The 21,560-nt window shown below is 34.5% G+C and overlaps 1 protein-coding gene and 1 long non-coding RNA gene across 5 annotated transcripts in view; one reads left to right on the forward strand and one right to left on the reverse strand.

Annotated features, from left to right (window-relative positions):
- The window catches only part of LOC102168151, a 75,508-nt gene that overhangs the window by 20,546 nt on the left and 33,402 nt on the right, over positions 1-21,560 (forward strand). The gene's annotated exons all lie outside the window — the stretch shown is intronic.
- Positions 1,295-21,560, reverse strand: part of IL6ST (interleukin 6 signal transducer) — a 50,529-nt gene continuing 30,263 nt past the window's right edge. For 2 of the 4 annotated variants that reach the window (XM_021076516.1, XM_021076517.1), the window contains 10 exons: positions 20,224-20,383; positions 17,840-17,922; positions 16,996-17,206; positions 16,161-16,343; positions 13,962-14,063; positions 13,628-13,774; positions 13,213-13,353; positions 9,001-9,097; positions 6,925-7,006; positions 1,297-6,057 (listed from right to left, as the gene is read on the reverse strand). In XM_021076516.1, the coding sequence (XP_020932175.1) occupies positions 5,323-6,057; positions 6,925-7,006; positions 9,001-9,097; positions 13,213-13,353; positions 13,628-13,774; positions 13,962-14,063; positions 16,161-16,343; positions 16,996-17,206; positions 17,840-17,922; positions 20,224-20,383 (1,941 nt within the window). In that variant the 3' untranslated portion in view covers positions 1,297-5,322. 4 annotated transcript variants of the gene reach the window in all.

Genomic DNA, 21,560 nt, shown 5'->3' on the forward strand with positions numbered 1-21,560 from the left:
CTTTCTAGGACAGCCAACCTAAATGAGCTGTGAAAGGGGCATAAACTGTTGATCCTGAGTCACTATTTGCTTCCCTGTTTCTCTATACTTCTGTCTCCTTTTCTCCTACTCTTGTTTATTAATGAGCCAGAGCATATTTAACTAGAATTAAACATGTATGAAAGAGCAGTTTGTTGTACTGTTTCATGTTTATATTTTGAAAGCATGGAAGGAATGCTCTATATTTTAAGTTTAAAACAAAAGTTAAAATTGTTTCTTTCTGTCTCTGGGCTTGGGAAACTAAATGACGAAGTCTGTTATCTTTCTGGCAATGTGAGGGAGCTGGATCCATAATAAAAAATATGGTATGACAAGAGGTATGACAAAGAAGTCAGGCTGAACCTCTAAGATTTTAAAGAAACACACAGCCCAAAGTCAAGATACTATTTCAACAACCTTTAGTATGTATGTGAAGGGATGAAGTGAACTTGTTGCATGTTTGTGGATTTTTGACTCCCTGCATATTTTAGACAAAAATCACACTGTGAAGACACACAAATCTAGTTGTTCAAGATTTTTTTCCAGGTGAAATCATTAGTTTCATACACTAGTACTCCACAACCTCAGAGGGCAGCAGTGAGACGCTATGATTCAATCGGCTTCACGACTCACTCCCTGTGACAAGACTCCAGCAGACTGTGGGCACAGACCGGCCACAAGATGGCACAGAACCTCTGTGCTTGGCTGGTCCCTTGGCAACCCAGTTGAAAAAAATCCACTGGGAGGTAAGATGCCAGTATTCTAGAAATCTTACTAAGTCTAGAAAACTGGTAAATGAACTTGCCATCTCTGAGTCCACTCTATAAATTAAAATAAGGTCAAGATAGTGCATTGATTTTCTTCTAAATCCTAATCCATTGCGCTAAATGAGCATTTAAAAGGCCATAGGGAGTTCCTGTCATGGCTCAGTGGTTAACGAATCCGACTAGGAACCATGAGGTTGCAGGTTCGCTCAGTGGGTTAAGGATCCGACGTTGCCGTGACCTGTGGTGTTAGGTCGCAGAGGCAGCTCGGATCTGGTGTTGCTGTGGCTCCGGTGTAGGCCAGCGGCTACAGCTCCTATTCGACCCCTAGCCTGGGAACCTCCATGTGGCGCGGGAGCAGCCCTAGAAAAGGCAAAAAGACAAAAAATAAATAAAATAAAAGGCCACAGAATCCTTATAAAGCATCTAGTTTACACAAGCTAGTAATGATAAATACTGTTACTTTAAACATTATGCAGACCAATATCAAATGACAGTGACCACAGCCAGGAAAAATTTGAATATGAATTTATTAAATTTACTTAAAGGATTAGAGCTGATACATAAGAGAACATTTAGAGTTATGTCAACATAAAAACAATAGCTATGGTTAGGATTAGCACATGCAAGTCACTGCAAAAATAAAAATACATACAATACTCTCTAGACAAGCTTTCTATATTAAGTTAGATTAGGTGGGGGGTAAAGTAGCAAGTGAACGTGAAAGGACTGCACTTACAAGTAAATGGAACATAGCTAGGATACAGAGAGGAGACATACCTAATGCTAACCACTGTATTGTACTAGCAAATTACACACTTAGTTTTACAATATACTATTCAATACACAAACACTAAGACTAAAGAATTTTCAAATATCCACCTTTAAAACATCCCTTTATTTCTGACACATCACATTTTGATATTCATGTAACAGTATTTAAAATATGTAGTTAACATTTTCAAAGCTTATGTTTAAGGGATAAAAGATCTGTAACATCTATCACCATTGCCTTAAAGGAACTTTCATCATCATTTATCAACTTTAAACAACCGAGTAATGAAGTTAAACTAACTTATTTTAAAGAGCTGACTACAAAAAGCTTTCAAAAATTTAGGAATAAATGGGTAACAAAAGAGCTCACTCAGAGCTTTTTATTTTTAATGCAATATATATTAGAATATCATGTGAAAACACATAGAAGTAGCATATATGATGGAAAAGGTGATTAAAACCAAAAGATACTACATTTGGCTTTGGCAAGTTTTGTTTTGTCTTACATCGAAATTCTGTTTATCAATAGTATGAAAAGGAACTGCTATTAAGGACCAGTCTAAAGAATTAGGCTGTAAGTCTACTAGTTTAAAACTTACTAGTTTAAAACTTTTTAAACCTAAACATCTTGTCATTTTATGGCTTCATATTCTTATAATTTACAAAAAAAAGAGCAAAAAAATTTTTTTAAGTAATCTTACCTGGGCAACAGGATCCAACACAACGTACAGCAGGAAAGCTATCCCCAAATTTTTTAACATTTTATGTAGCTTATTATTCTGACATTTTAGCCATTTCAACAAAATAAAACCACTGAAACAGAAGTGTATGGTTTAGAAATTTGTTCTGAACACCAAACAGAGGAGACTGCCGTGGGATACAATGGAACAGAGGAAGAACTTTCAAGTTGGATTTACTTGGTCAACACGTGCCAGTTAACAAATATTTGAGGAAATTCTATATAATTATTCTGAGTAGTTTCTAAATTTATGTCATGATTTTAACTACTTAACTACGTGTAGAAAAAAGATATCTTTTAAAATTTGATTTCCACTTACACAGCTATTTTTAGATGCTGCAATTTAAATTTGGACTTTGAAAATATATTTCAACTTCATTAATGAGGTCGTTAGATGACTTCATATATTAAAAAAAATCTCTTATCAAATAAAAAGGTTGAAATTAAATGAACAGGTAGGTAGAGAACAGATGTGAACACAAAACATGTGAATGATTCTGCTTTTTCCTTTGCTCCTACTCACATGTTGGGTCTATTTCCCAGTGCTGAATGATCCATGTTAAAAAAAGAATTAAACTTTTAGATTTTAATGGGTTTGAAGTTTTCCAACAGTTATTCAACATCATGCTTTTATGAGGGATGAGGATAGGTTACCAAAGACATCAGTGGCAAATAAATTACAATACATGTAACATATGCTTGACTATATTCTTTTAAAAAAGGGCAACTGCATCAAATTTTTGGACATTAAATATTTAATGAGAAATAAACCCACCATCTTAAACAGACTAATTTATTAGATAACTGGATTTGTTTCTTTGCCTACCTAATATACAAGTTGCACATTGTCAAAACAGATTATTCTAAGACATGCCTTAGGAAAGTAATTTTGTACTTAGAACAAGCTTCAGAATGACTTCTTTTTGGGGGTAAAGATGTATACTACATAAATGTATTTCTCTCCTGAATGAATTTCTGCCCAGTAACTATATACCCATTTTTGTGTTTTTGTGGCTGGGGGCATTCACTCACTGCACCATGTTCTATACAAGTTCCAACATACAAATTTGCTTATGTGATGTCCTTTCTTAAATGACTATTTGTTCTCATCCCCTTAGATCATGAGCTCACATTTCAGAACTGTCCACCTCTCACAGGTACAATCTTCAAACTAAAATGTTCTTCATAACACTGCTGTTTGGGAAGGTTATATCTAAACATGGTTAGAGTAACGTGACTACTTATTTTGAAGAAATGAAACACATAATGGATATAAATTTGTTGACATATAGCAAAATGAATCTTTTTCTTATTTGGACCAGCCTTTGATGATTTTGTAGTAGGAGAGAGTTTGGGGTCTCTCTGTCATACTTGACCTCTCTGTGCTGATTTTCCTCATCTAGTTCTAATTCTGATATTCTACCAATCTCATGTTAGTTTTGCCTAAAGTCGAACTGGATATATCAGAATAAAGCATCTGTTCTGTCTTACAAAGACCACAATGTAAAAGAATTCTGAACGGTATTAGGCTAGAATACAAGATAAAGTATAATCAGAAGCCTAATGTGAACAACATTAATGAGTAGAATATATATTTCAACTAAATTTCAATATTTTAATTACATTTCAATTAAATTTCAACCAATTTTTCTCAGTCTTTTATTCTTCATTAACTGCTACAAACTAATTTAAGTTGGCTTGGTATATAACTTAAATATGATAGAAAAATAAACTCACTTGACAGCAGTAGTCAACTACATGACTAAGGATTATTTCCTCTTACTCAGCTCCTAGCTTTAGCCCCTGCCTCCTTGTCAGACATCATGGATAGAGGGTAACATAATGTGAAAATGAATTTAGCACTAAACTCTGGAGGCCTGACTCACTTTCTCCCTTGAGGAACAGAACACATGGGAAGAGGTTTAAAATATTCCTAAATCCCCATACATAACAAAGTTCCACCTGTCTTAAAACTGGAGACATTAAGTGCCTCTACACTAAGGCTATCTGCTGTGATATTTACTGAGATCAATATGTACACTTTTGGGGTGGTGCTTTTGTTTGTTTTGGTGAGTACTGCTCATGTCCTCTAACTTACTCATCTCCTTCAAACACCAACTCGAAAAAAGAATGCGATCTTAAAACAAAGCGTATTAAATTAAAACACATTTTAAGCTGAAGACATACTATATAAAGTGCTTCATCAACCAAGTTCTCTGAAGTCTTAACAAGAAGGGTCAATGATGTTTATATACATTTACAAAAAAGTGTTAACAATTTAAGACTTTATAAATTGTTTATGTCACTTTAATTCCTAGCTCTTACCTGGAAGGAGTTCATAAAATGGATCTTTAGAAGTTGTCAATGATAGAAAATAAGTTTTGGTTTCTAATATTCAAAAACTAATATTTTTAGTTTGCCAAGTTAAAACTCCAGAATTCCTTTTCTCCAGTAATGGTATCCTTACCAATGGAAAAGAACTAATATTTTTTATGTTGGTATGATTATAAATGAGCCCCCAGACAACAAAAGCTGGCCTCACATTAGTTGTACCATCTATACTGTAAATTATATCAGCTTAAGTAGAGGGTCTAGATCTTGCTCCTTTTAATTTTTATATTAATTTTCCCTAAGTCACTCTATTTGATGACTCTTCTCATTAAAATCAGTATAGCTGTGCTCACGAGGTTTATCACTGCTTTTAATTTAAATACCCTCTGTTTTCTAGATAGTAAAACCAAAAGTTTCATTTTATAAATTTCAGACAAGCTTTTCTTCAGTGCAAACATCCTGAAACAGCACAAAGTCATTCAGCTATTCAGAGGATGAAGTCAGTTTATGTAGTGCTTAAAGTAGAATCCCAGATATTCTGGAATGGAAATAGCCCATGTGAGAGGACAGTACATTTTTGTCCTAAGGGCTAATGATCATCTTCAGTGAGTGAAGATTATTTTGTCTCAAATCACAGATAAAATATTTTAGCTTTACTTTACAGGTACTTCTGAAGTTGTAACAGGAACTAGTCTTTCACTGAGGCATGTAGCCACCTCGTCTTACAGTCTGTGGTAAGTAACTTTTGGGCATTCCTTCATCAATTGCAGCCTCCATCCCAACTGTTTCAAATCTCTCTACTTGTCCCTCAGTGCCTGGACCAAAAGCATCTGTTGCAGAAACTTCCTGAAACATTTTCATTTGCCCAGATCCATAGGGCTGTGAAATACAATCTGAAATCTGCTGCTGTTTAAGTCTAACAAAATCTTCATTGACTGATGAAACTTGCTTTGACCTTTCAAAATGTGAAATATCTGGACTGGTTTCGTGTTGACTACAGTTTTGTTTGAAATACTGTTGTCTGGGTAAAATGCCATCACTTCCATCTACATTATCTACTAGCTGTAGCTCTTCTGGCCGCTCTTCAGAATCTAACAAGGGCTGGGTGGACTCGGACCGTGAGAAGACTTGGACCGATGGTACCTGGTGTCTGTAGCCACTGTGTACCACAGTGGAATACTGGACAGTGCTTGAAGTGTTCTGTGCAGATTCATTTTCATCACTGCTAGAAATGCTTGGCCTAGAAGATGACATGCACGAAGACCCTCCAATACCACTACTGTGTCCTTCAGTATTAATTTTTTCCTTCTTGAATATGTCCAATGATTTCAGATCTTCTGGAAAAGGTTTTTTGTCATTTGCTTCTATTTCCACAACACTTACATCAGTGAAATTTCCATCTGGATACATTTGATCTTTTGAATTAAAATGCTTAAAAGAGAGAAAACAGATTATTTACCTACAGTGCATGTTCATTTACAAATGCTAGAATAATTATAAATATTAATTATAATATATATAATATTATATATTAATTAAAGCCACAGAGCTAATGCATAATTTCTCAGTAATGGTGCACAGATAATCTCTGACTAAATAAATCACTGCCAACTATCTGAAGCATGGATATCATGAAATGATTCCAAAAATAAAAAATTAGGCTGTATTTCCTCAGAATTCCAAGTCAGTATTGTTGGTGTTACTGTTTCTAGACCTTCAGTTTATTAAAATGTGTTTCATGCCTAGACTAGGCAGCCTAGGATTAACTGGATAGAAAAATGAGGAAACATTAAGAAAAACCAAACTCAAATGACTCAAGTTTCACAGGATATATAGTACGCAACATACTTCAACCTGTAAATATAAAATTCAAGGAATTTAGTGTAAGTTTCCAGAAGTTACTAGTGTTAAAATGGTTACCTTAAATCTGATTTTAATGTACAATCTAAAATGCTTGCCTTACAACAGAATTATCACAAAACTATTAAAAACGCTAAGATTACAACATAAAAATTCAATCAAAGAGTTTAAATGTATACTATACAGAATTAGGAATATAAGAACAAATAGGCTATGGTGATAATAAACTCCTGAAAATAAACTTCCAGATGCATAAGTATTATTTTAAATTGACCAAACAATTCTCATTTAGGTACTATTTTATTTTCATCCAGTCTGATTATCTTTGTGCTTGAACTCGACAAATATATCCTATGCTGTAGGCCACAGTGGAAGTCCTCACAAATATACCCAAATAAGCTTCTGTATTATAAGGAAGTGAGAAACATTTTATCTTACCCTTGGTGGTGTGTGAGGGGACCACTGAGCTATATGACTCTTTGAAGGATCTGGTACATTAGGCCAGATGTGTTTTTTAATTCTGGAGGGAAAAGAAATATGGCATATGCAGAATCACATGTAATAAACAATGAATAGTCCCTATTTCTAAACATGATTGTCTAAAAACATGTTAAGAATCAAACCAAACAAAAAATACATACTATACCCCAAAGCTAACAAAAACATTATTTTTCTTATAACCAACAGAAAAATACTGTTGATCTTACCCCTTATCCTTAAGGAAAAACTGTTTACAAGACTAAAGCTGGTAATCAGTATTCAATGTTTTAAAAATCGCTAAAATCAAATTCTGCAATAAAAACTACTGAAAACTGTTGGCCAGGTCACAAAACATTGTGGAACATTACCTCCCCCAAACAAAACCCCCCCAAATGTTCAATTTCCAACTAGAAGAATCCAGATAATGAATCAATTTCAACACTGGTACCAGATTTGATTTTTTTCACAAGGAAGAAAAGGCTAACAATATTAAAGATACCAAATTCAGGATATACCCCATCATTGAAAACCTATTTACATATGTTTACCTTAATATAGTTCCTAGCTCAACGTTAGAGGTCAAAAGTGTACTTAAGTATACAGGAAGTGAGTCATCTCGAGAATCAGTTCAAATAAAAAAGTAAAGATGAGTAATAAGATCCTAACAGACTGACTCTCCTGCAGGAAACCATTGTAAAATCTGGACAGTATGTTTTTTCATAATTAAAAAACATACTGGAGAAATTCTACTACCTAGTCTTAAAACTTAGTGTAGAGCTATAGTAATCAAGACGATGTGGTTCAGCAGGAATAAACATATACATCAATGGAACAGGATTAGCGTCCACAAACAGGTCCAGGCTTATATGGCTGATTTTGGCAAAGGTACAAGCGAATTCAATAGGAAAGATAGTCTTTTCAATAAATGATGCTGGAAAGACTAGATAATCTATGGGAAAAAACTTTTATCCTGATCTTATAACACGCAAAGAAACTTTTCCTAAAGAGATCACAGAACAGAATTATGGGATAATGACTAAACTTCTAGAAGAAAACACAGGAGAACATATTTGTGACACTGGGTTATGCAAAGATTTCATTACAGGACATAAAAATCAAGAACCATTAAAAAAAAAAACCCTAATAAAATGGACCTGATCAAAATTAAGTCAAACTACCTAATTTTAAAAATGGGCCAAAGATTTCAAAAGACACATCACAAAAGGAGATATATAAGTAGCACATGAAAAGATCTATTACTATCTATCAGGGAAACAGTTACAACCACACCGAAACAGCATACAAACTCATGAAAAAGAAGAGCAAAAATTAAAAACACTGACAATACCAAGTACTGGGGATAATATGGAACAAAAGAGAACTCTCATATTGCCAATGGGAATACAAGATAATGGTACAGCCACTTTGAAAAACAGTTTGACAGTTTCCTATAAATATGTACTTACCATATGATCCAGCAATCTCAATACTAGGTATTTACTCAACGTAAATGAAAATATATGCCCACACAAAGATGTGAATGCGAATGTTCACAGCAACATTATTCATAATAGCCAAAAATCAAAGAAACAACTTTAACTTTCATAAGAGATATATGGGTAAACAAATTTTGAAATTTCTATACTATAGAATACTATTCAGCAATGAAAAGGCAAAAACAGTAGTATATGCAACAACATGAATGAATCTAAAAAATAGGTCAAGCAAAAGACATCCATAAGATTACATGCTGTTTGATTCTATATATGTGAAATCTAGAAAAGGCAAAACTATAACCTCAGAAAGTAGATTAGTGATTGCTGGGGCCAGAGGGAGAGGAGAAACTACAAAACAGAATGAAGCAACTTTTCAGGGTGATAGAAATGTTCTTTATCTTGAGTGTGGTGGTAACTATACATCTGTATACAGTTATGACAATTCAACTGTACACTTAAAATGGATAAATGTTATTATATGTAAATTATAGATCAATAAAAGCAAGGGAAATGCAAAAATATGAGTAAGGGTACTTACAGGTCTCGCTTATTAAAGCAGAACAATACTCCCAAAAGGGTTGTCAACAGGAATGCTAAACACACAGGCACGACTATAGCTTCAATTTCTCCTTGAGCTAAAAACCAGAAAGGGGTAAAAAGGAAAATTGTTGACACACATGCTAAAGAGAAATAATGCAACTTTCCAACCATATTACTGTTAAAAAGATGAAATACTATCCTAATTTGTTTTTACAACCTTTTCAAACTTAAAGGTGTTTCTCTCCCCGACTCTCTCCCCCTTGGTAAATTGTATCACAGCTACTTATGCCTAACTTAGTAATCTGACCACATAGTATGCAATAAGATATATGTTGACTACGGCAATAAACTGATTATTTCAGTTTACTGAATAGATACTCTACCTGGCTAAAAACTTTCAAACCTATTTATTACATTTATGATCTGTACTCAGTAGAATCTTAGCAAAAGCTTATCTCTGAGTTATACGAGTATTGGGTAGAACTGGAAAAACTTTAAAGAATCGTAACTGAACTGCTAAGTGTAACCTTCTACAAATATTAAAAATAGAAAATTCAGACTGGAGATCTGGGATTGGCAAATGCACACTGTGGTATATGGAATAACTGGCCAATGGGGACCTCCATACGTATAACACAAGGACCTCTACCTTATATCCTGTTGATAATTTCTACAGGAAAAGAATCTGAAAAAGAAAGGATGTGTGTGTATGTATAACTGAATCACTTTGCTGTTCAGCAGAAATTATCACACTGTAAATCAACTATACTTCAATAAAACTTTAAAAAATGGGAGTTCCCATCAGTGTGGCGCAGTGGTTAACGAATCTGACTAGGAACCATGAGGTTGCAGATTCGATCCCTGGCCTTACTCAATGGTTTAAGGATCTGGCATTGCCGTGACCTGTGGTGTAGGTTGCAGATGCGGCTCAGATCCCGCGTTGCTGTGGCTGTGGTGTAGGCCTGTGGCTATAGCTCTGATTAGACCCCTAGCCTGGGAACCTCCATATGCCGTGAGAGCAGCCCAAGAAATGGCAAAAAGACAAAAAAAAAAAAAAACAAAAAAAAACCAAACTTTAAAAAATGAATTAGGGAAGTTCCCTGGTGGCTCAGTGGGTTAAGGATCCAGTGTTGTCACTGCAGCAGCAGCAGCTCAAGTTTGAACCCTAATCCCTCGAACTTATGCAGGTGCGGCCAAAAAAAAAAAAAAAAAAAAAACCACAACCTTTAAAAAAGGAAAATTCAGGCTAAATTTTTAATAGTTATTAACTATTTTCAAAAAGATATATTTGATATAGGGCTAAGAATTTTAGGAAAATCTTAACAGTCACAGTAGCTGCAGAAGTAGGAATATTTTTAAAAAGCAACAAGCCTAAGATTCCTAAATACCACATGAATCCCTATCTTCATTTAAAATAGGGCTTATTAAGTGAATCATTAATTGGGACAATTTATATCAGAGATATTTCTAATGATTTATCTTATGGTTGTTTCCGGTTAACTCTTCCACACATACACCCCCTTTTTTTAATGCCCACACCTCCAGCATATGGACGTTCCTGGGCTAGGGGATGAATTGGAGCTGCAGCTTCCAGCCTATGCCACAAGCCACAGCAATGCTGGATCTGAGCCGCATCTGCAATCTACACAACAGCTTGCAGCAACACTGGTTCCTTAACCCACTGAGCAAGGCAAAGGATCGAACCCACTTTCTCATGGACACTATGTCAGGTCCTTAACCCTCTGAGCTACAAGAGGAACTCCTCCACCCCCTTTATTAGTCTTTTATAGTAAAAATGTATGAAAGTAGTGCTGCACTCATGCACTATTCACTTAGTCTTCTCTTTCCACCATACATATCCCTTTCTAAGTAACTTTACATCCTACAAAACCTAATAGGAACCAAGAAGTCAGACCAATGCTGGGGAATAAACTATAGGTTTGAAAGTATTAATTTTTGAATGCCAAGGTTCTCTTATACATGTCAAATCAAATTCATGCAGAACTTTTCCTTCACTGGTGCTGAACTTGTGCTTACTACATACATTTCCATGCCTTGAGCCTTTGCTCAGGCTGCTCTAAGATGCCTTCTTCCTATCTGTCTACATCTGAACTTAAAGGCTCAAGTACTGTCTCCTCCCCAAAATCTCTGAAGGTGAAACCCTCCTGTTACTGGTACCTGTAAATTTCTGCTCTATTTATGATGTACATGGCTTTCCTTTGTTTAATTTACTTATGTTCTATTTCTCCAACCACGCTTTAAGGTCCTTGGGAGCAATGCCCATGCCATGTGAAGAAGCCATAATGGATCCATAAAATAATAGACAAGTCAGATGAAAATGTAGATGATGAATTAACACTAATTAATTATGATCTTATTTAGGGAAAAATGTATGCACAGAAAAGATTAGAAGGATATACAAAATATGCTAAGAGATTATTTTGGATGAGGGATTAGGGTGATTTTCTTCCTCTTCATATTTTACTGTATAGCCTAAATTCCTTATCATGAACATCACTTTTATAGTCAGGATATTTTAAAAGTTTATTAGTTTATTATTTTTATTTTTCTAAAGATTATGACAGTTTTATTTCAATTACTTAAATAATTGAAAGGTATTCCCTCCATTTTAGGGACGTTTGCATTAAGCCATTTTGCTTCCACAAAAGCCTTATATTAGTACCTGTTTTTACTAAAGGAAATAAATTTAAGAAAAAAGGCTTGTTATTGTCCTAATGTACTTCTTTTGTGAAAGCAAACTGATTTAATACAAACTTTCCAAAAGCAGGGGATATGCTTTGCTCTACACAATTTTGGCTTATGTAAAGTTTCATAGGAATGCTCTACTTGGGGATAGGGGCTGAAACCTGTATTTGTTACATTTACATTCTACAAACAGACATCACAAATCTTATCTCACAGGCTATATCCATTACTGGCCATCACAGCAAAGCTCAGGACCTTTTAATATCTACCTTATATAGTCACTTATTACTTGTTCATTTGGCAATCATTCAACCAACATGAAATGTGGAACCTACTATTTATCATTCACTGTGCTGGTACTTGGGTGTGGGGTTACAAATACAATAAAATAAGGTAATTTCTATAATGATTCAAAATGTAGTAGTAATAACCAAGAATACAGTTTATTTAGGTCTGCTTTAAGGAGGCTACAGGAATAGCTAAAACAAGAAAAGGTTTAGGGCAATGTAGTGGGAAAAGACACAAAGGTGGGGAAAATGATAAGAAGTTTATGGTCACAGAAAGAGATTATGAAAGGGCATGTTCAAGCAGAAATTAGAAGGTATGATTAACTGGACTTGATACTTGATTCGTGTAAGTGAAGAAGATATGAAGAAATTTACTACAACTGCATCTAAATCTCTAGTTTGGCAAAGAGCTGGATGGTTGTGCCATGTAGCAAAGAAAGAGAAATGTACTTGGGAAGGAAAGAGAGGATGGCTGAAGTCACAGACAGGAATCTGTACAGGCAGGTAAGAAAATAAGGCCAAGAACAGAGCTCTGGAATATAAAACATTTAAAAGAGTAGAAAAGGAGACCAAGAAGAAAGTACCAGAGAGGGAGAAGACTCAGGAGAGTGCTATTAAAAAGACAAACAAAGGGAAGAGACAACTTCAAGGATGAACAGAATGAATATACCAAAGAGTCAAATGCTGGGAAACAGAAAAAAAGATAACTAAAAAGCATGCATTGGATAGGACAACTAAGAGGTCTTCCATGAGTGACACTAGAGAGGTTTTAGTGGAGTTATGAGTGGGAAGCCTGGTTTCAGCAGCTTAAAGACTGAGCTGGAGGTCTGGAAATGAGACTGCAAGGGGAAACTAGTCTTTCTGGCACCCTACCTATAAAAGGAAGAACAAGAGAAGTAAGAAACTGCGTCTAAGCTTTGCCAGTGAAAAAAAATGAACCCATTTAGAAAGATATACAAACCCTTTGGGATTCATAGAATATCAGTGAAATTAGAAAGAGTGTAAACAAAAACAAGGTAAGGAAAAAATGTTTTCTATAAAGAAATGACCAAAACCAGATATACAGCAATATAAAATCATAATTTATGAACATTTCATTTATATGACTCCAAAGATGCACTGTAAACAAAATCTAAGCATATAAATTAAGCCTATTTTTAGTCTGATTAAATTTTAAAACAGAAAAAAAAGAAAAATCAAACGTCATTATTTCTTACCAAACTTTGGTGTAGTAAAAGTGAATTCTGGACCATCCTTTCCACCTTCATCTGTGTACGCTGCCATTCGTACCATGTACAAAGTGTCACTAGTCAAAGAGGACAGTGTATATTCCGTGTGGGAAGAATCCACATTCACAGCTGGAAGAAATCAGTAAGTGGGCTTTATTCAACTACACTTGCTTAGTTTGCCTTAGTTTGACATTGTTAATATTAAAAAGGAATCAATACATTTTACTAGAAAACAATGTTTCTTTAATAGGACCATGAAAGCTTTCATAAAGCAAATTCCCAGGTATTTCTTTCCTGAGGATAATGTACTAAGACGTATAACACAAGAAAGTGAAACTTAAATTAGTATTTAGGAGCTAAAGAAAAAACACATGATTCTTAATAATTGATATAGTTTTAATACCAGTTTCATTTCCAATGACGGTTCTATAAAATATAGTATAATTTCGGATAAATCCATTCTGAACATCAACAGGAAGTTGGTCCCACTCTAAGACAGCTTCATTTTTCCCCACTTTTTTTGTCCGGACAGTAGGTCCTTTGGAAGGTGCTGAAATGGAATAAGATACCTGTTAACTGAAAATCATTAGACTTTAGTAAATAACTAAAATTTGGTAAAATTTCATTATCATGAAATTATCTGAACATGATGAGACATATCCTATCTTTAAAAGGGATAAAATGTCTTTGTTAGCACAAAATTCAACATTTTTCAAAGAAAGTAGGTCTGGACTTACGAGCTTGTTTAAGGTATGCCTTTATTGATTCGGGACTCCCTGGTCCATCAGCATATACTGGAGTAACTGTTATCAAATAACATTTGCTCTCGGCTAGATTTCCTAAAGTAAGAATAGTATATTAAGCATGTTTTTTCCTATAATGAAAAAAATCTAATTAATTCCACTATTTATTTTTACATTACGATTTCATGACCACTGAGCTTGCCTTTAGTTTTTCATTTATTTTTGAAAATTGAAATATTGGTAATGTACAATATTATGTTTCATGTGTAATAATGATTTGACATTTGCATACATTATGAAATGATCACCACTGAACTTTCTTTTAAAACTGCAACTTTTTAAGTAGGTACTGCCTTTAAAAAAATTATTAGAGTATAGTTGATTACAATCTTTTGCCAATAGCATTGCCTTTTGTGCACTGGATTCAAGCTTAACAGAGTAAACTGCTCATGAAAATAAAAGGTTACTTTTATTGCCAATACAGTGGATAAAAATGTTTATATTGCCAATAAAAGTAATAAATTGCATTTATATTCAGGATTTATAAAACACTGGCCTCAAATTATCCTGGGTCTTACTTATAGTTTGACAATTTTAATATATTTTACCTAATTCTAAGAGCTGCTCATGAGCAAGATCCACAAAATCAGAGCTAGGGAAAACACTAATGGTTTGTCAGGTGACTGGGGAAAAAAAGAATCAAGTGTTTTTTCCTCAGAAAGTAACAATTTTAAAAGAAATAATTATCTTAAATACTCCTTTTATTGAAAATCTCTCCAAATTAAAAAAGTAATTTATCCCTTAGAACACAACAGCAAAAATTTTCTTTTTGGTATTCTGAAGTTTATACATTCAACAAGTTATATTTCTTTAACAATTGTTCATGAAATTATACATACTTTTTTGCTTTTTTTTTTTTTTTTTTTTTTAGGGCTGCAGCATGGCATATAGAGGTTCCCAGGTTAGTGGTCAAATTGAAACTGCAACTGACAGCCCTACACCACTGCCATGGGAACACTAGATCCAAGCCTATCTGTGACCTACACCACAGCTCACAGCAATGTTGCGTCTTTAACCCACTGAATGGGACCAAGGATCAAACCTGCATCCTCATGGATACTAGCTGGGTTCATTACTGCTGAACCACAATGGGAACTTCCCTCTTTGTCTTCTTAAGGAGAGTAATTTTTTTGATAGTTCAGTATTATGAAGAAGATGAATAAATTTTAAATTCTGCTGTAGTACAGTGACGTTTTATGAGGCTTACTGAGCTATATGGGAATACCTGTGCTCTGAAGGTCTCCAGAGCCAACACTATGCTATATGAAAAGATCCTCTTATTCAATTATTACCAATCTATTTCTTCTCTAGCTCCACCTTGCTTTTAATTGGCTAAGGTTGCTAAACTAGACAATCAGGTTACTAAAATTATATATTAATAGATTAATGAGGGCCAAACAGCCTATGTTATGAATAAAGCTCATAAACTTTATGACAGGTATATCTGATATTACTTGTAGCTGAATTCTAATTATTATTTTTAAAAAAACACAGAGTGCTTTGTTTTCTCTTTAAAGTTGTTATGTCACTTTAAAGTAACTTGATAAACAGTACCTTAAAATTGGCACACCGTTGTAAATCACCTATACTTAAAAAAAAAAAAAAAATGTTGTACCTTACCACAAGAGCAACCCATTTTGGAGAGCTTTAACATCACTACTTTCTGCCCTGCATTAGGACCTGGCTCCAGTTTAAAATACAAGGAAATCTAAGTTCTAGTTCTGCTTCTCTTGTTCAACAGCTACAAGAAGAAGCCATCCAGATGCTCAGGGAAAGTATTTTCTCATTAAAGGATGAGGGAGTTAAATCAGATACAGAGAACACACTAGTTAGCAGTAGAAGCTGGGTTTTAGTTCTCTTACTTTACAATTTCATGAGCATTCTTTTGATGATTAAAACAACAATGGAGTATTCACCCCACTTAATCCATAAACAGACCTTGCAGTTTACAGAAGTTAAGTGTAACTTCCTAAGAGTCACAATCTAATAAACCAGATGTAACCAGGAACCGTGGTAAACTGGAAGTCTTTTCAATAGATCACAAAACCTATAAAAGCAGAAAAGAATTTGGACAAGAAAAATCTGTCTAAAGAGCTAAAAAAGGACAACTTAAATGTTTCTAGCCAGGTATACCTCTTAAATAGGTGCGATGTACAGTGCCGTCTTCTTGTTGCCAGTCTGGTATACAGGGAGATTTATCTGATAACACACACCACTCAAGTACGTATCTGTTTACAGATTCATTTGGAGCAGTCCATTCTACCCAAAGCATGTTATCTTTGGGAAATGCTTTAAGATCCTTTATGGGGTGAGTAGCTTTAAAACAAAAATTGAATACACATATGATAAATGAATATTTACAAATCTGAAATTCCAGTATTTTATTCATTCATAACCATGTGATCTTGCTATCTGATTTTTGTAGCATAACACGTATTTATATGAATAAAAGCATATTACAATTTACATGTAAATAGTCAAAATATTTGGGAAATTAAATTCTTCCTTTTCACTAAATTCTTCAAGTGTCTCGTGTATGTAAGCTGCAAATTTTTTCTTTTTCTTTGTTTGGCTGCTCCTGCGACATAAGGAAGTTCCCAGGCCAGGGAATGAACCCAAGCCACAGCAGTGATAATGCTGGATCCTTAACTGCTAGGCCACCAGGCAACTATAATTTTTTTCTTCTTTGAAAGCTGTAGATAAAGCTACAGAGAAATAATATATTTAAGTCACGTGCATATACAGTTCTTAAAACCCTAAAAATATTTTTTAAAAAGATAATCAAAAAATGCTTAAGTACCTCACTGCAAAGTTTAAGTGAGCCACATAATGATGGAACTGATTTCGCTGCTGACTAACTCTAAAAATATGATGACTGCTTAGAATACTTACTTTTTTTTATAGGAGCCCTGTTCATACCTAACTACTCTTCCCATCCATAAGTCAGGTCCATCTCATGGATACAAACCTTGAAAATCACAGGCAGGGATAGTTAAAACAGATGCATCTGATTTGCCAACCATATTTCTTGCTGTCAGAGTTGCTATATAGCGATCATTTGTGAGGTTTACTGTCAGTTTTGTGTCATTAACTGTATAATTTTGTAAACGTGATTTCCATCTTGTGAGAGTCACTTCATAATCCAATATTTTTCCATTTGCTTCAAAAGGAGGCAATGTCTGAAATAAAATGATTTATATTAAAAATATATTTCATATATCTTGAGTAAAATGAATCAGTTTTTCTCCATGTTCACAAATTCTGCTATTATATCAAATCACTACATAATTGGAAGGGACTAGCAAAATTACTTTGAACGTACTATTCAAGTGAAACGACTACACACTGAATTAAGAGTAAAAACATGTTCTTCAACTAAGAGGGAAAGTAGCACCATTCTGGTAGCTTTTAGTTCTCTATATAATTATGTACGGCAGCTGTGTGGGCCTAAATTATTTTATGTCTGAGTACTTTTCTACCTTAACATCATCTACTCATGAGCATTTATGGACTGTACAATTTCCTATTATCTGCATATATTTTGATCACCCAAAACATTTATTATTTTTCCATGAGGAAAGTTCAGTAAAAAAGAAGGCCCTTCTTCTTAGAGTTTCCATAGAACTATAATGAAATATCTGAGGTATCACCTGCAATTTGTGACTGACTTTTTCATAGTATAAGGCTTTGTTTCTACTTACTAAAAATAGTTACTAAATACTACTTGATATCAAAAATTAAACTCCACTCATCATATAAAATACATTAATGTGAGATAAGAGACAATAAATAGGTGATTTTTTTTTTTTTACCTTCCACATGAGTTGTACAGATCTATAGCCATGAGTATGAGACGGCTCTATCTTATACCAGAAACTTGGTGCCTTGGATGGTCCTAATGAGATGACAAACATTTTAAAATAAAAATTTTTATTATAACAATAATTATTTTCACTTTATTCTTAATATTATTGCCCTCCAGTCACATGGTGTCTCTCTTTAAACCGACGTTTTCCCATCCCAGCATGATATACTTGGGTATCCCTTTGGTCAGGGTGACAGCTTGATGATTTAGATTAGACTGAAATTCTTTTGTAATTGTAAAGGTACAAATATATCCTAATCAATAACCAAAGATTTAACATTTCTTACTGCAAAACAAATTGAAAAAATCATATTTAAATAAATGCTTAAACCCCTAAACGCAGACATTTCAGAATTTAAGCAAAATAAATGGAGTAAATGTAGTATAAATCTATTATCTTATGTTGGGATAAATCAGTCTAATAAGATATATCAAAAATAAATTCACAGGATTATTGTGATAATCATTAATTATGTGAAAAAGCATTTTACAAAACAAAGTATGAGATGCTATTAAGTAGCTTTTAAAAATGCAAAATTTTTATAAATTGCAAAATATTGTATTCAACAGAAAAAAAAGGATCTGAATAAAATCTAAGCAATGACCAGCTGATCATGAAGAGTAATTACAGGTGACAAAACCTAGAAGAGAAGAGGAAAGGAAGACCGGGAAGGCTAGGGAAAAAGCTGCTGGTACAGGGGGTTCAAACAGATATACAGTGCAGCACCCCAGAATAAAGAACATGAAGTGATAAAGGAAATTTTATGGGCTGGAAATAGTTCCTAACATAAAAAGAACCTAGAAGCTTCATTCACTAAGTTGAACCCCACAATATTTTGTCTACATTTTAAAATAGTTCAGCAACTTTCCAAAACTGACCCAAGTACTTTCAAAAGTCCCGAGAGTATCAGTTTCAGAATTCTTGGCCATGACAAAGGAATCTGGTTGATGATTCCCATACCTATAGCAATAGTATGATTACTTTCTTTCCTGGCATTTATATGAATGAGAGAAAATTCTTAGTGGACAAGGCTACTTTTCTGCTTTTGACATTCTATCCGAACCTCTGGTAGAGCTACATGAAGTGGAAGGGCATAGGTGATAGGGGAGGTTTTTTAGCTGTGCCTGCTGCCACTGACACCTGAAGTGTGCTTGTGATAGGAAAATGTTCAATAAAACCAAAAAAACTTACATGCCATGGGGCTATTTCTTGATGACTACCTAAGTAACACTAGCTGCTTTGCAGAAGGGAACTTACTGTACATCATATATCCTTTTATGCCTTTTGGATTCTACTCTATGCATTGTATCATTGTAAGAAAAAAAAAAAAAAAGGGAAAATGAAAATAAACCATCAAACCAAAATGCCAGAATGCTTTTCCAGGAGCTTATTAAATAGTACTGATAATTAAAAAAAAAAAAAAATTAGGGGGTTCCAATTGTGGCTCAGCAGTAACAAACCTGACTAGTATTTCCATGAGGATGTAGGTTCAATCCCTGGACTTACTCAGTGGCTTTAAGATCCAGTGCTGCTGCAAGCTGTAGTATAGGTTGCAGATATGGCTTGGATCCCACTTTGCTGTGGCGTAGTCTGGCAGCGGCAGCTCTGATTTGACCCCTAGCCTGGGAACTTCCATATATGCCGCAGGCGCAGCCCTAAAAAGAAAAAAAAAAAAAAAAAAAAAAAAGAGTAAAAAATATAGTACAACTATCTTTTTGAAGTTAGTGTCTAAGGCATATTTTGCTAGATAGTGTGGTTTTAATGATTCAGGATGTGATTTTCTAGACATATTTCTGGACTACCTTCCTTTAATAAAATGTTCTGGACTGGGAGTTCCCATTGTGGCGCAGTGGTTAATGAATCCGACTAAGAACCATGAGGTTGCGTGTTTGATCCCTGGCCTTGCTCAGTGGGTTAAGGATCTGTCGTTGCAGAGAGCTATAGTGTAGGTTTCAGACGTGGCTCAGATCCCACATTGCTGTGGCTCTGGAGTAGGCTGGCAGCTACAGCTCCGATTCGACCCTGGGAACCTCCATATGCCATGGGAGCAGCCCTAGAAAAGGCAAAAAGACAAAAAAAAAAAAAAAAATGTTCCAGACTTAACTGTTAATGGTTTTCTCATGGTTATGTTACCCCATAATTTTCTTTAATTAGGTATCAAACAGAACTTAATAATGCATATTAAATTTTATACCTTGATATCCTTTTAAGACTAAAATTACTAGTTTAAAGAAAAACATCACAAAATAAGAAGCAGTATTATTAAAGTCAGACATAATTTACAGCCAGAATTTCAACAGCTTAATTTCTTTATATACTTATTTACTTACTATCTTCATATGTGACCCCACTTGCTTCTTCACTCCAGTCACTCCAAAATCCTTTACCATCTTCCTTCATGCAACGAATCCGAAACACATACTCTGTAAAAGGTTTAAGGTCCTGGACAGTGAATGAAGATCGGGTAGATGCTGTATCTTCAGGAGGAATCTGAAAACAAAGCAGATTGACCAACAAAAAACCTAATGATGTTTATTATAAGTCTTCTAAACTGCCAATGATTTTGGAAACTAATTAATGAAACAAGATTTAACTAATGAAAGAAGGCTAATTCGACTCAAGCTCTGGAAATAAAGTCAAAAAGCAATCGAAATCACTATAGTTAGTGAGTTTGGGAAACATGAAAACATCTACTATTAATCCTTTATTCCACGTGACTATAACACTCAAGGTCTCAGCTGGAAGAAGATTAGAACGTAATGCAAAGAGGGTTTACCAAAGGAAATATGGGCAGTGTGTAGGGAAACCTTGGATAGTAAGGATAGTACTCTGGGGCTTGTATGTATTACCACCTTTAGACCCAAAGGGATGAGGGGGTGGTACCAGCACCTGGAAAAACAAGGTCACAAAAAATTAAATGGAGCAGTGACCTTAGGTTGACAGACAGGAGGAAGTAGGGAAAATATGCTGACTTTACTTCCATCTCTTCCGTCTTTTGTCAGGACCCCTTTTCCTATCAACTAGGAACTCACTAGGAACTAGAGGAAACCATCAGATAAAATTCCTACAGGTCAGACAAGACAAAGAGTAGGATGGAGAAAGGTAGAGTGTATATCTAAATAGGCAAAAGGAAGATATCCAGCCCAATTAAGAAAAACAAATGCTATCTTTGTAGATAAACTTGGTTTTCTACAAAGATAGAAACCCTGGTTTTCTATCTGTAAAAGACAGAGGAGACTAAATGTAAATAAAAACCATATTCTTCCTAACCACTCTGAAATTTCAATACTGAATACAAAATACTGAATTTCAATATTGAATGCAAAATAGTCTTTTTTGTCCAATGCATTAAGATTTTATGGTGTTAAAAAATATTTTGAAGAATTTCTGGTATGTATCCTTTCTGTAAAATCCTCATGTATCACATGAAGCATTAATTTTTTTCGGTTTTTTCTTTTTCTGACTGTATTCTGAACCCTTTAGATAAGTGGAAAGGAGGACAGAAGTAGGAAGGTCACAGGCTCAATTTCCTTCTGAGCTCATTACTTTAACCACAGAAACAAAGCAAAAGCATCTGATGATGATACATGGGGTTATAACAAAGAATAGTATATGGAGTTTGATGCTATGGTGACGGCCTTTTTAAAAGCTCTAAGTATTTCTTTTG

Source organism: Sus scrofa, chromosome 16 (genome assembly GCF_000003025.6).
Source record: "Sus scrofa isolate TJ Tabasco breed Duroc chromosome 16, Sscrofa11.1, whole genome shotgun sequence".
NCBI lineage: Eukaryota > Metazoa > Chordata > Mammalia > Artiodactyla > Suidae > Sus > Sus scrofa.